General features: G+C 43.9%; 1 protein-coding gene across 7 annotated transcripts in view; it reads right to left on the reverse strand.

Annotated features, from left to right (window-relative positions):
* Positions 1-16,308, reverse strand: part of CNGB1 (cyclic nucleotide gated channel subunit beta 1) — a 1,007,057-nt gene that overhangs the window by 689,745 nt on the left and 301,004 nt on the right. For all 7 annotated transcript variants that reach the window (XM_069654372.1, XM_069654395.1, XM_069654388.1 and 4 more), the window contains exons 12-14: positions 9,991-10,027; positions 5,088-5,102; positions 586-655 (exon numbers count right to left, since the gene is read on the reverse strand). In XM_069654372.1, the coding sequence (XP_069510473.1) occupies positions 586-655; positions 5,088-5,102; positions 9,991-10,027 (122 nt within the window). The remainder of the gene's footprint in view (positions 1-585; positions 656-5,087; positions 5,103-9,990; positions 10,028-16,308) is intronic.

Here is a 16,308-nt window from a genome sequence, read left to right on the forward strand (position 1 = left end):
ATGGGGTATTATCTGGCCCATTATTTCTTATGGGAGTGTTTACTAACACAACAATCGTGATAGCATAGTGACTGGCACAGGCATTCTTGTGAATTATGTAGTAGCCCTTTCTTCTGATGAAATATGTTTCCTTTCACAGGGCAAGAATTCTCATCAGTCACACAATGTATATGATTTGCATCCGGTGTTTGTGCAGGTATGGTATATATCGCACTGATAAGTGGACAGTGTATTCTGATGGCATCATTAATGTATTTACTTCTGCAAAAGAACAATATTTGTGGGTACTATAGGAAACGATCATCTCTAAGGTGAATTCATGATCTGGAATGCTCTTTTTGGCCTACTTGTTTTATAAATGTACCGGGCTGGGCTTCATCGCTGAAATGGAAGACTTACTCAATGACTTGAGGGTGTGCTTAACCCCAAACTATCCCCCTTTTGACCTTCCACCTGCCTGGCTATGGAGAAATGGTGTGGGCAGTATAGGCTGTAAACATGTAAGAGCAGTGTGGCTGATACAAAACAAGAGACGCGAGGAAAGGGGGCTTAGGGGGACCACAGTCCAAGGAGCGCCACACTCACCTGCCCCATCTGCTTTGTGACCGGCTGCGGGATCACCTTCTCCAGTCCTTGTGAGATCCAGTTGAGCACCCTGCCAGAAAGAAAACCCATGTTAAATCCAGCCACACCGGCCCACATGACTAGTCCTCGTGACTCTTAGAAGTGCTCACACTTGGACTTTTAGGAGGATTAATGTTAGACCCAGTGCTTCTCCCAAAAACCTCCCCCATCTTCCTCACCCTTTCCAACTGGCCTAGGGCAGGGGCATGAAGTATTGTTCTCAAGTGCATACATATTCAGAACCAATGGGCAGGGCCCATGATGGGGAGCTACCTCTCTCAGCTGCAGAGTCACAATGGTAGTCACACCCCAAACCAGTGGCCCAGCAATAGTCATTCTTATTAGGGGCTGTGCAAATACCAATGGGGAGCACCCAGCCAGTGGTCCATGACAATAGAAATACCCTAATATCCGAACTATGCAAGATGCAGTGTTGCACATTCTACTGCATGCGGCGGGGTTTCAAGTGCTGCACCGCATGGACTGGAACCAATGCTTCAAACTTCCATTATGCAGTGGTGCTGAGAAAGTCCTAACCCAATTCATTGAAATGGCTTCTGTGCACACACTACCCTACAGAGACCTTCAGCACAGGGTTATGGAGCAGGATCGTCTTGCTAGAAGATGTGGAAGCTGCAGTGTTTGCGCTATGCCTCACGAGTCATGCAGTGTTTGCACTATGCTTCACGAGTCATGCAGTGTTTGCGCTATGCTTCACGAGTTATGCAGTGTTTGCGCTATGCTTCACGAGTCATGCAGTGTTTGCGCAATGCCTCACGAGTCATGCAGTGTTTGCGCTATGCTTCACGAGTCATGCAGTGTTTGCGCTATGCTTCACGAGTCATGCAGTGTTTGCGCTATGCTTCACGAGTTAAGTCCTTAGCAACTGACTGAGACTAGTCTTTTAAAGGCCAAAAGCAATTCTATTAGAGAAGCAAATCCCGACCTTGGTATATGGAACTAGAGCAGGTTACTGAAGCCAGAGAAAATAAAATATGGAGAGGCTTCAATTTGCAGTGAAGGGGCAGAAATTGCAACAGGTAGCCCTATAATGAAAAAGACGGAATTCTGGTGCAGGTTCCTGCATAAACTGGAGTGTTAGAGATCTGTGATACATTCTGACAACACTAAAAGCACAGCATTCTGAAACACGTTCCTCTGTATAATGAAGGAGCAAGATTCTGAAGTGGGCTGCAAAGGTGCAATCCCCTCGTCCGTTTCAGAAAGCAGAGAATATACAGGTTTAGGAAGGTGATTGGAGCACCCCAATGGTCAGGCTTCAGAAGGGAGAAGTTCCCTACAAGTAACGGATTGCAACGTGGTCTTTTGAAGTGTAGCTTCTCCCTTTTGGAGGACCTTGGTACGTGGTTCTTCAAGGGAAGAGAGAGGGGTGGGACAGGTAGTGGGTGAAGGTGGTAGACACACGTTTGAACCCGGAGGTGTTGATGGGTCCAGGACAGAAATACCCAAGTTCTTTGTGGCAGTATTTTTCTAGGAGATTCGTGGCAGTGGCACTTGGGTGTTTGCCTATCCAGAGAGGCGACCTGAATACCGACTAGCACGCATTGCTGTGATACTGGAAGAGGGATTGTTCCGGGACGAGTGGAGTTATTAAAAAGGTATACAGGAATGGTAGGCAATTCACACAGCGATCCCTTTGGATTTGCAGTGGTAAATGTAGTGGTGGGGTTGCTAGCAGGAGTTAGGCAGCAGTGTTATGGAATGTTGTGTTTCTAGTGTAAGAGGCTGCGAGATTGGGAAGGTGAGTAGATTAGTTGGGGGAGGAAATAATGGAGGCTCTTGAGGAGTCCTATGTCCATGGTTGTTGGCTTACCCTGACCCAATAGGGTTTCCGCCTGCATGTGGGGAGGTGGAAAGGAGAAGCTCCACGCTGTTGTTATTAATCAGGATGGTGGGGTTCCTGATATGCTTGAGTTCATTTTTATGATCACTATTAGGTGGTGGAGATTTTGGGTGGATCGTGATGAATCCTGTGTCTGTAGCTAATGAGCTAGAACAAAGCCAGTAGGATTTGGGTCAGCATGCATGGAAATGGTGATTTTGCAATGGAAGAGGGTGCTTCAATTCCTGTGTCCAATCTAATGGGGGTGTGGTGGAGGTGAGCGGATTGCAGCAGTATCTGTGTTATGGGCATCTTGGACAAGGTCGCGTCTTGCATAGACCGGACAGAGTACAGCCTCTGAAAGTGACATGCTCAGTGGTCTCTTGGATGCATGGGTGAGTCTAACCCAATTGAATCTAGTCTTGTGTGTACTCTTGTTTGTGACGTTGTGCTCAGGTGGTTGTATGGAGTGCCAAGTCTATAAAGGTATGCGTGTGTTGTATCAACCTGATTGGGTAGATCCTTGGAGGGTGAAGATCCATGATATTTTGCTTGTAAACATCTGTCAAACAGGCAGGTCTTGAGTACTTTTTGAAGGCCATGTTCCCACCCATTTTGAGGAGTTGGCAGATCATGATGTTCCATTGGCTGGTTGCCAGGAATGAGAATCATGATCTTGCCGGTCATTTCCAGTTCACCTGTGGGACTGCTACTAGACGCGTGTTGTTGCAACATAGTGTTCTATCAGCCACATGGTGGATTAATTTCTTCATGGTGGACTGTATGGGCCCCTGCCCTGGAAGCTGCATTGGACGATACAAAGGGCTCTGCATTGAGTTTTGCACTTGACCTGGAGCCAGTGGAGTGCTCAGAGAGTAGGGGGCGATGTTTTCCCACCCTCCCAGAGAAGTCTAGCTTGTGCGTTTTGCACTCTATGAGGCCTGCATAGAGGCAGTGGCCTTATCCAGTTGTGAGTACTAGGATGAGCACTGCAACGGCTCTATGTGAAATCGGCAGTTATGGCATGAATTACTGGAGGGATCTTAGTTGAAAGAACAGCTTATAACAATAGCTTTAATTTGAAGCTAGAGGGCGATGCAGTGCTCTAAGAGGAATGGGGTTTTAACTGTTATTGTCAGCTGGAGGCAAATTCCTATGTCTTCTGATTAAGAAACTGTTGTGTGTTGGGCTGTTCTGGAACGGAGCTCACAATTTCAGCTTTAGTTGGGTTGAGTGTTAACTGATTAGTCAACATTCATGAGTCTAAAATTGAGCAGCATTTGATTTAGGGTTGTAGATACAAATTTGAATATCGTCTGCGTGATTGAAGTAGGTGAGGCCTCGGTTGCAGATTATTTACAAGTAGTGAAGTGCAGGATTCCATGGCAGATGCCTTCAGATCGTAAATGACTGGGTTCTGGAGCGGTTTCTTCAAGTGTTTAAGGGCAGGATACAGAGGTACTGCTGGTTCTTGCATGTTGTGGATGGAAAGAGTTCTGGGGCAGATTTCAGCAGCATCAAATGTTTACAAGGCATTTTAAATGGCACTCTGATTGATGCCCTGAGACATCGTTACCTTTTCTGCGGGAGCTTGTGTGATCAAGTGTGATCAAGTGTAGCAGAAACATGTTTCATTATTGTGCTTAAACCAATATAGAAAGAGGTTAATCTTTGTGTAAAAGATCATTGTGACGGAGGCATAGACGATGACGAAGACCTCACCTGTTCGCTCTTCGATGAGGAGCGCTTTCTAGACACAGAAGCAGCCGTTGGCGCTATTGCTGAAGTCGACGTCGAGACTACCTTGGCAGAGGGAAACTGGACCCTCTTTGCCTTCTTAGTACGAGAGGTATCCTCGTGTGATCTTGACCCTTTGGTAGAGGAAGCACCCTGCACTGATCTGCTCTGTCTGAGGGAAGCGTGATTCTGGACCGAAGCTGAGTCAGAGGCCCCTATGTCGTTGAGCCAAGCCACTAACCTGACATATTGGTCAGTCCTAGGTGTCATGTGCCAGATACAGGCAGTACAGGCAGTCTAGAGTGGAATGCTTCCACATAGACATTCCTGGGGCCACAGGTGGCACAGGCCTTGAAAAGACTCTGTTTGTCGTCCCTATGGTTGGGTGAAGGCCTCACATTTGAAGACGAGAATTGGCTCTGATAAGTCGAAGGCCATGGGAAGACCATGGGAAGACTGAGATACCACTTACTCCTATACATTCTGTGATTTAAGCGAGCCCCCTTGTTCTTGATTAGAAATCTGTGAGACTCTTCATGTCTATTGTCATCTGAGTTGGGTCGTTCATTCTTAGACACTTTGACCTCTTGGAGGATAGCAAGGACTAGTGCACTTCACCCTAGTAGTCCTTCCTGTCTATGATCACCTTTAAGTGACCCTACTTCCCCAATGGCCTAAGGCTAAGAGATCAAGCACGCTATGACTGGACTGAGCATGAATTTGGTAAGTAGTGACCCTCAGGAGAGGGTATCATTTAATTGGCTTATATTGCTGGGTAGAGAATAATGAAGGTGGACACAGGGTATAATAGAGCAGGACCTTGGAAGGCAGAAGATGGGGATTTCTGAATAGGACAAAAAGTCCAGAGTGCTGTGTTACTTACCCCTTCTCTTCAGCCCTGGGAGAAAGAAAGAGCAGCAACAAGAAACATCAGAGAGATTTTCAGTACATAGTGAATCTAGGTATACAGGAGAGAATGCAACAGAGATAACCACAGAATGTTTCACAGCATAGCAGCACCATGGTTAAAACAATACACAGGTTCAATGAGTGTGAATGATAAACCAAACATGTATGTGCAGCATCAGGGCCAACTTAAGTGAATTGCTTATCCAAAGAAAGGTTCATATCCGCTAACACTAGCGCTCCCATGGCCCTCGCAAGTGAATTTTGATAATATTGTGTTGGGCTTGTAGAAAAGGCATGGAAACAGGCGGTCCCAGATTTCTGTGCCTATTTACACCCCAACCAGGACAGTAGAGGCAAATAAGTCTGCCAAGTAAATGTAAAGTAAATAAGTCTGCCAAAGTTAATGGCCGCCAGCATTAGAATGAATTCCTATGCATCCCATCTGAGTTTTACATAAGAAAAAAAAGAGGTGGGATCCACAATGTTTCAAGCCTCTCTGCACACATCAAAATGAGATAAAGACAGGTATGCTGGCAGTTTTCCTGCAAGGATCATAGGCCCTCATTATAAGTATGGCGGTCCGGAAATAAAGGTGCCAGTTGCAACATACCGGCCCCCTTTCTGGACTGCCGCACTACAACAATGCTGGTAGGGGACACAGACCCCCCCGAAGGCCTGACCTGACCTGCTGAGTTTTCAGGCCTGTACTGGCATGGTCATCACTGAAGCACCTGCACCGTTAGCAATGGTGCAGGTGCTTCATTGGCCACATTCCTTTCTGGGAATGGGGATTTACTGTTTCACTCGCCTGCCGTAATATCCCTGTGGCACCAGGAAGTCAGGCAGCGGAAGCAGTGTTACAGGGTTGCCGGTAGCCTGCCGCCTAGCAGTGGGTTTTCTGGCAACCCCGTAATGAGGCCACCACGCCCCTGTTCTGCATAGGAAATGAATACAAAATGACAAAGAATGCCACAAATAGGCAGAGTTCTCCACCTGCTTATTACATTCAGCATCATCACATGCGAGTATCAAAATGGCCGTTCTGTAGGCAAACGAGGCACAGTAGAGGTGTTTTCTGAGTGGTGCAATACCCTATATATGAATGAATAACAATTCTAATACCACAGAGAACACTGAAAACAGCATAAGCATGCGACAGTGAACAATTCTAAACAGAAGAGAGACCACTGCACGAGGCCCTATCATTGAGCAAAAAACAATGACCAACGAAAACAATATGAAACGATACAGAGCCATAATTTTGCACAGCAAAAAAGGGTAGCGCATTTTGTCAGCAGAAACATTAAGTACATTTTTAATGCAGACATGTGTAGGCAGAAAGAGGTTGTGTTCCCCAATAACCCTGTATAGTGAAAGGCACTGAGATTGGGGAAATGTGAAGATGAGGAGTATGGAGGATGAGGGGTGGCAAAGGAGTGTTTTAAAAAGAGGGCTCTCACTCATAAGAAGATGTAAGTATCAGGGGAAATTAGTCCACACAATTTAGCAAAGCGCTGAAAAAAATGCCAATGTTTTGTTGTCCACAAGTAAGCAGCTTATAAGCATAGTGAAAAGGAATGATTCACAGATAAGACAAATAATGGTTAACAACACACACACACACTATAATGAATGCTGGACAGAATAGAACAACCATAGACACAGAAACAAACACACCACAGTGGGGATTAGCAGCACAAACAAGTCATTTAGAGGAGAGAAATGAACACAAGCGGCACAATAGGGGAGTATATCATGTCAGGTGGCATCTTGGCGCTGAACGCCATCAGGGAGGGCGAAATACTTCCTATCCAGTCGAATGATGGTTACCCTCAGGAACCCTAATATCTCAAGGTGAGAGTGGTCCTGCAAACTCCCTGACACCCAGCCCCCATAGTTACGGATTGGGGTTTGTTCTCTCTAGGCGGTCAGGCTTTGCCATTCCTTGATCCCTGCATGTGAATGTTGTGGAAGTCTATTCCCTCAGCGTTGTCAGGTTTCACAACTTTGCATGACACCCGAGCATGACGTTGAAGAGCGAAAAGGAAATTGAAAGAAGTGGTTCTCACAGGGTGGTCTGGCATTCCAGGCTACTGCAAGACCTGCATGCTTGAGTCCTCTCCCATCTAAGGAACATTTATTTTGGAAACCAGAGCCATGTTGCTTCAATGAAAAGGGAAAAACACAATTGGGGAGAATCTGAAATAGTCTGCCAATGTTCGAACGCATTTAATTGAACTACGGTTACCACCCCCATTAAAATAACAACGAAAGGAAAATGTACATTTGGGCGATGGTGACAAGGGTTGGGGGGAGAAAAGAGTTTATTGGGCATATTTTAGGGTCACTGACACACCAACAAGATGACAACAAACAGCACAGGTACTATGGAAAATAGAACAGACAGCACACTAACACATACTGCAGACACAAGAACACACATTCAGACACTGTAGAGGAGAAAATGCAGCACAGACACCTTGGAGAAGGAAACTACCATCTTTTAAAGACAATTAATTTCACAAAGCCGCAGCCTGCATTTTATAACACAATGCCAATCACAGTTTTACTCAAGAACCAGAATAAATTGATCACAAGAACCCAAGCTAACACACCATAAAAACATAACATCCATGTAAGGAAGCTGTACATTCTAGACTACAATACATTATTAGAGTTATCATTTACACTAAGATAGGTGCATACAAAAACACCTCAACCATGTACATTAAACACTCTCATACATAATACAAAATCGTCCTCTATACATATCACGCAATAATGCTAAAAGTCACCATGTGTACTAACATAGGGAAGCACAAAACCATTTTCCCAATAAATATGTAATATTCTCATCAATCAGGCCAATTTCATCATCTATTTGTATCATGTAACCATGTTAAAGCTCGTCTAAAGATTTATCTTTAATATGAGGAGCTCTAGAAAGTAAACATATAATAGTAACCTTTCAAACCAGGAACAGTTACTACCAAACCTTCATTACTGTACAGCATTCAAAAGTGAGCTCAGGCTTGCAGCTTCAAAATGTACAACACCTCATTAAATGTCGTTTTTTCAGCCTCTGTAAATAATCAGCAAATATTGTGACACACATTCTGGATCATCACAAAGCCATAGGGTTGGCAATGCTTTATTACAGGTGCACACATCTATCTGAACCCGCAAGCGTTTAATACATTGCAGTGGGCCTCCACCAATAAGGGACACATCAAATACTATTAATCAAATCATCTCTCGATATGCTTAACCATGCTCCTCTCACCTGCCCTGTTGGAACGTGACCCAGCCGGAAATTCAAGAAAATACCGATATACCAAGGATATTGGGGATTATATATGCATTTTTCACATCGAACCACTGTTTTGCCAGTGAAATCTAATAATGCTGCATGACTGCACTGTTCAGAAATTCTCATAGCGATAGGTTTTAGCCACTTCTAAATGGCGTCTTTGGCCAACACTCCCTGAGAACAGTTGAACCCATATGAGCCCTCATTTTGTCTAAATGCTCCAGATCAGGAGACCAAAGAAATCCTGGTCACTAGCCAATGCGACCCTACATCGTTTGCTTGATATTACGTCTTCTAATGTAATCAATGGTAATTTAATCAAAGCAGCTCATCATTCGTGGACTATGAACGCTATGGCTCTCGAGGGGAAAAATCAATAAGCCCCCACATTTATAAAACAAAAGAAGACCTGTATTAAAATGCAGGCTTTCCCAATACTTTCTTCCAAACACATGTCCCAACAAAGATGCACTCTTTCTAGAATTTGGTCAGCCCAGCAGTCTTTAACTTTCAGATGTTTTTTCCCTTTTGTCTAAAACAATCAATCCTTTGTTTTTCTTCCCTATTCATTATCCATTTCCAGCGAATTAACTTCTCAGTACTGTAGCAGTTTACTCGATATCCTCTGAAGTTGGAGTCTAATTCCTGAATATAATGTGGTTAGGAAAAAAACTGATGGAGGAGAAATATCTCATAAATGTGATGAAATTGCGGCTACTTCAGCTTACACCATATGTAACTCCAACAAATAAAGCTTAAGTAGAAGTGGAACTAACATGTAGCCCGGCCATAGGTCATTACAAGTTTTAAATGTTCTTGTACAATGATTTGATGCAACCAAACTCACTTTAGATGAGGTAAGAAACAGCACTGATGCCACAGAGAGCACACACAGAACAGAGACCATTGAGAAAATACCAAACCTCACAGCCACTATGGAGAAGAAACAAACAAACAACAAAGAGACAATGGAGAAGAGACAACAACAAAAAGTAGCACAACCAACAGGGAGAAGAAAATACAAAACAGCCCAGGCAACACAGGGAACAAACAGCGCGGGCGTGAAATGTAACAGCAAATAACACATACACCATGGGGAGAAGAGTAGTGTGTCCAGCCACCAGTGAGAATAGAAATAACAGCACAAACACTGTGTAGAATCAAAGACGCAACACATGTACAATTCCAAAGTGAAGTGACTGAAGAGGCCCTACAGAGAACACAACAAAATCCACAGTACAGATAGCACGGAGAACAGAGGTACGGACAGTCTGCCTGGGTAAGAGAAATAAAATAACACAGATAAGATGGAAAGAGAAGCAGCATCACAGTCATTTATGACCAACAGCTCATAAATACCCTACAGAGGAATGCTACACAGCATTGACACTTGATGATGAGAAGGATCAACAGCAAGAATGCATTAATAAAGTTGGAAAGACAAACCACAAGGAAACATTACAAACAACACAAGCACACAACCAAAGAACATGCCAAACAGCACAGGTGTGCTATGAATGATTATTAGGTCCAGAAGAAACAGAAAGATGTTTGAACTATTCTTTACCTGCTCCCTTTCAGATCTTTTTCTGAAGCTCGGCGCACTGGGGAAATAGAAAAGCATAGTCAGAAAACCAAAATGCTTCCTCTCCTCAATGTGTAGAACCACCAGCAGCTTCATTGAGCATAGTCGTTCTAAGTGGCTGGTCTGACAGTAAGATTCAATGCACAAGGACAATACAATTTGTTGCAAAATACCAGAAAATATCCTGCTAAGACGCCGGGCACTAGAGGCGCTTTTCTCTGAGAGTCAGAGTACCGGATGCTGTCTTTCTGAAGGAGCCGTGTCTTAAATGTGGTCCTTTTAGAGGGGAGAGGGCATAGGGTTGCCCTTGGAGAGAGTAGACTACATAGGGCTGTTTGCCTAAGAGTTAGGGTACTTCTGGCTGTCCAACTGTGAGAAGTATCCTTATACTTAAAAAAGGGAGAAGCTACAAATGGGTGTCTTATAACGGGCAAAGTACCAGAGTCAGTTCTTCTTGTGGCACTGTACCAGGGGCAGGGTGCATAAGGTACCTAGCATTGAGCTTGGTAGGGCTTAGTACAGATGCTTTACTACAGGTAGCATAGCGTTCGCTTCCCTTGTTAGAGGCACAGCCTCAGGTGGAAATCATCATAAGGGGTAAGGTTCCTCTGCTCTCATTGTAGGGGTGGAATACCTCAAGATGTTCTCATTATAGGGAGAGTACCAGGGGCAGTCATGCCTGTTCCCAAGAAGTGGGTCTTGCACTGCTTAGCACAGATTGTCACACTGTCTTTTTTCAAAATAAAGAAACAAGAGGTTGCTGTGCTGTACTCAGAGACCCTGGATGTCCAAATGGCCACAGAGTATCATTGACTGTCCCTGTAGGGTTAGATATAATCGATCAAACTTGAATACCAAGGGATGAAGGAATTGGTTAAGGCAGGGGCCTGCAACCCACAGCTTTTTAGATTTTTTAGACTACAAATCCCATGGCCCCACCCCATGGACTATGCTGGTTTGGGTTGATGGGAGTTGTAGTCCAAAACACTAAAAGAACCAAAATTTGCAGACCCTTGGCTTTAGAGAATCATGGTCTGTCCTTACCAGAGAGAGACACTAAAACCTGAGGAGAAACAGAGCGCCCAAGGCTAACATTTCAGGAAGAGGGTCCCAGTATCTACCCTGCCAAGGGAAAGGTATATTAACATAATTTGCTAGTTGTAGTGGCACTCCTAATCTACAGAAAAGCCCTAGATGTCCTATCCCTAATAGAAAAGCATCCAGTGCAAAGCTCAGAAACAATCGGGATGAATTGACAATTGCCCCACCTTCCTGCACCCTCCCCAGCCTTTACTAGAAATGATGTGAGTGACCACAGAAACATTGAGAATCCTGTCCCTGCCTGGAAAGAGGGGATTTGAGAGACCTGTGGTGGGGACTGCCAGGTTCAAATTAGACTGAGTTCTTAGATAACAATGTGGCCTGTTGGAAGGGGATGAAAGGGTCTCCAGAATTTCAATGACCAAGAGAGATGGATGGCATCTGCTAGGAGAGACTCCTCACTTGTGCCATCTGAAGACACACACTACTTGTATTAGAAAGTGTTTCTGTTGCCATCTCCTAGGAGAAAACCTTCACTCCTGAAAACCGAAGACACACACTGCTTGCATTAGAAAGTGTGTCTGGTGACAAAGATGTTAACATGTGCAACCTCAGGGCTGAATACCCAAAGGAAGCCTAGGGTGTCCAGCTTCTATTCATACAGGCATGATGTGTTCTGCTAAGTCTGCCTGCCTTCACATTTCCCACTCCTGTTAACTAGCCTACGATCAACACCGAAAGCTCAAACTCGTTCTCCAAATGTAGGTACTTGGCTGCAGTGGGATGTGACGAGTCACACTCACTGGACCAATCATGTTTGAGGTGTGTATTGGATACGGACTGAACATGCTGAAATCTGTCTCCTATATTGATAGTTTCTCTGATGTGGTCAGGCAAGGCCCAATAAAGGAAGGGCCTATACCTGTGCAGAGGGGAGTGAAGGGCGGACTGTGAACACGGTACTCAGGACAGAAAGTGAAGGAAGCATAAGCGTGGCAGGGTGTCTGGTCAACCTGAGCGAGAGACTTGGGGAGAAAAAGCTCAAAGAGTCTGGTTAGTGAAGAAGGGAGACGCTGTGATGTTGAAGTGTTCCATGTTTAGGCGAAAAGCGGGGCAAAGGAGACTGGCATGTATCTGGGATTCTCAGTGAGGTACAAAACACAGGGAAACAGGCTACCCCACCCTTACCCGCGTATGTTCCTGGACTTAAGCTATGGAAAATACGAAGTACACCAATCATCAACACACGTAGTCAGAGGAGTATAGAAAAAAAATGTAATATACTATATTCCAATATGAAAACATGTACACAGAGTTAAACAACAAAATACATCCGTGCATCTAAACAATATAATCTGTGTCTATGCTTAGACATCAACAGTAGAGAGCTGGTATGTGACCTAAAAGCCCAAATAACCCAGTCAATTGAAAACAGACACAACAACTTCATCAACAATGTGGGGTTAGTAAAAATGTGACAAAATGACCACAATTGATGATTTATTTTCCGTCTATGGTATGTAGAGAGAGACTGCCAGGCAGCTTGTTGTATCTTATCTGTACTCAGGGTGAGAAGTTGCCCAATTCCACCCTCATATGATGGGTTATATCTGCATATACCTATCAAATGTATCTACAATATATCTATTCTAGAAGTTCTATTGTACGGTACGATCTCGCTGTGTATAACAAGCAGTCACTTCAATCAAGGGGGAGGCTGACTTATCAAAAACAGTGACAAACCATAAGTCGACACACTGGACCTTAATAAGGGCATGGCTACCCCCAAACTCGGGTCCGGGTCCCGCAAAAGGGGACTTACCGGGCCTTTCCGACCTTGGAGGGCCCGGTAATTCCCATTCGCGGGACCCGGACTCAGTATGCCCCCTTTCCCATTGAGCCCCTATAGGGCTCAATGGGAATGGGGAGGATGGTAGCAACAGCCGTTAATAACGGTACCGCTGCTACCATCTTGGCCTGCTCGCGGGTGTCGCTCTGGACGCCTGGTCTGACCAGGCATCCAGAGCGGCACCCACGAGCAAACTCGGAATGTTGCAGCGAGGTAACAACGGCATCGGTAGCACTACCGGCGCCGTTGTTGCCTTACTGCAACACTCCAAATGAGGTCCACTGTGTTTCTAGCCACTTGGGTGGACTGTGCCTAGCATCAACGCCCCCGTTTATTCGTCCCAAGAGGCCTTCATCAGGACTACAAACATGAACACGATATAGGTGAAATTCCCTATTCTTGAGAATCTTTTTCAATTTGTGCACTGTAACCAAAAACCTAACCTATTTAAAAACCTGTGACATATTAGGCACCTGTCACCGGAAGCACTATTTCAGGAGCAGCTCACACACATCAGCGCACGTGCATCACGCCAGTGCTCCGAGAGTGCTGTTTTCGGGCGTCCGGGTGAGAGGGTGAGTGGGGGAGAGCGTTGCAGTAGTTAGGAAGCTCAGGAACCATAACCGTAACTATGACCCAGGAAGGTAATACTCATGATATTGAGGAATTAAGTTGTGTGAGGATCGCTGCTATCGTGCCTGGTGTAGTACAAGAGAGGCTGACAGTGGGAGATAGATTGGTGCTCACTGATACTATCATGCCTATCACACCCAAGTCGGTTACTGGGTGCACCTATCCTCTGAGACACCGTAAAATGTCTACTCCAAAAACTATTTTGGCCTTATCCAATATAAAGAAAACAACAAAGATCACTAAATATTACCCGATAATAGAAGGTCTTAATGCAGTTGGGGAAGAAATTGCAATAAAAGAAATTATGTCAGATCTAAATGACTCGCTGAAATGTATTAGGTTGAAACTGATTGAAAGAGGAATGAGCCCCATTGTCATTAGTGATAATATGTCTGACCAAATATACACAATGGAACATCAAATAATCAACCGTGGTATAGGCTCTAGCCAAGTGAACATAAATATGAACATGAATGTGACAGAAATTGAAGTACCATTGGCGGTAAAAATACAAAACTCTGGGGTGCCTCCAGACACCCAGGAAATATCCACACATGTAATAGCTAGAAAGACACAATGTCATTAATAGATACTGATAGACAATTGCACATTAGTTGCGAACAATGCATGTATACGTAGAAATGAATATGTTGCTAATACCTAAGAGACAAGAGAAACCATGTGTACAATACCTGGCCCCCTGTCAACACACACCTCCACACCTTTTCATGTAGAAACGTTCAGTGCATCTAGGTATTGTCAGGGCTGACTGGAGTAGTAATCAGGAAGTGTTTGTACATAGAATTAACATTGTGGTTGCCCAAGTCAAGATGGAGAGAAAGAAACTTAATCTGATTGGTTTAAGGAACAATAGTATGTTTGGTTTGTCTGATTGGTGGATAGGATAATCGGTTGGATTCTTGGGAGGTGAGCAAGATTCTAAACTGCCTTTCATCCATAGTAATTCAGTGGCTGGTTGTACATTAGTTAAGCTCCTTGAGTAAGGCCTTTCAGAGTTCAGAAGATTTACCAAAGAAGTAAGAAAATTGTTTGCTGAGCCAGAGTGAACTAGAAGACATCAGGTGGGATCGGTCTTTTTAAAAGCTAAAAGATTTTCACAGTGAACTTTCATCTTTCATAAGAAAACTTAAAGAGTTAACAAGTTTTAAAGTTTATGTGAAAAGACATTTTACAGTTTTATTACTATAAGGAAACACGTGTGAAGACTGTGCGCTCAAGTTTTAAAGTTGTTTACTGCATGAAAAGTGTTTCAAGACTGTTTTAACGCGTGCGCGAGTCCGCGTGACGTCCGTAATGTTGTTATGGGAGCGCGCGGGTATTCTGAGCGATTGAGCGCGTATCCAAATGAATAGCGCACGTGGTTTTGAGCGCGTGCACATTTTTAACGTGAGAGACGTTGCGTAAGAAAGCGCGTGTTGGGTTGCGATAGAGCGCGAGTCCATTTTTAACTAAGCGCAAGTTGTTTTGAACGCGTGTACAATTTTTATGTGAGTGACGTTGCGTATAACCGCGTTTGTTCGGTAGCAATAGAGCGCAAGTCCATTCTACTTAGCGAGTTGTTTTTTAGCGCGCATACACTTGTTTTCACGCGTGCATGTATTTGTTAATATGCGCGTGTGAATTTTATACGCGAGGACAATTTTTCACGTCTTGTGATTTCGCGTGTTTATCGCAAACGCGCATCAAGAAAGAAACTATGCGTTCGTATGTGTAAAAAAGAAAAGGTTCACATGCAGAAGGAGAGCAGCATTCAAGAAAGTTTATGAGTTTCTATTTAATGTAATTTTTATGCAAAAGGAATTCAATTCTTCAAAGAAAGACTACATTTCACAAAAGCATTTAAAACTCAAATTTCATAGAGTTAAATGATTTTAAAAAGCAAAGAAGAATATCTAAGTCTGTAAGGTGCTTGCAAGGGTCATTACTTTAGGATTCTAAAGAGACTTGAATGGCTTGAGACTATATGCACTAAGCATGATAATTGTTTACAAGATATTCCATACAGATAATTAACCTCTAAATCATATACAGACGTTTAAGAGGTAAAGAAGTTAGAGTTTATTTTAAAATAATTGTGGAAAAGAAGTTTATATTAATATATAAGTAACCAAGTGTATTTGTTTACTACAGATACCAGAGCCTACCAGTAGGTTGCAGGGCTGCAGTGTCTCTGTTGTTATTTTCTCCTAATTCCCCTTTCCCTTTCTTGGGGTTCTCAGCTCAGCTTATACTTAAGGGTTGAGAGGTGAACTCCTGGTGAGGGTCTGTGGGGCCAGCATCAGCTCCTGTGGAATTCAGTCAAGCCGGACTCTGACAGGATGAAAGGCCCACGATAATTTTTCCACCTGATCTGATATGGATCCCACAGAAGAATTAGCAAGTTCCATTAGGGACATGTTTCCAGAGTTAAAGGAGGAGATGAGGGCTGTGCGAATAGAGAACCAGGAATTACAAGTTAAGTTTGAAGAATTAAACTCTAAGGTTAACCGTAGGGGTGAAGACATTTCTTTGGAGTCAAGAGTTTCAGAGAATCCTAGTAGAGAATTACCAGTGTTAATTAGAGAGGATTTGGGTGAAGGAACGAGTTCTCAGGGGATAAGTAGGAGAAGTTTGAATATACCTATAGGTCCAGTCCCATTAGCACCTCCAGAACGTTTTGGGGGAGATGCCAAGAAATGCCAAATTTTCCTTACACAGTGTGAACTTCATTTCCTTTGTGGACCTGAAACTTTTAATACAGATGCTACTAAAATAGC

This window comes from Ambystoma mexicanum, chromosome 1p (genome assembly GCF_040938575.1).
Source record: "Ambystoma mexicanum isolate Mex_15411 chromosome 1p, UKY_AmexF1_1, whole genome shotgun sequence".
NCBI classification, from domain to species: Eukaryota; Metazoa; Chordata; class Amphibia; order Caudata; family Ambystomatidae; genus Ambystoma; species Ambystoma mexicanum.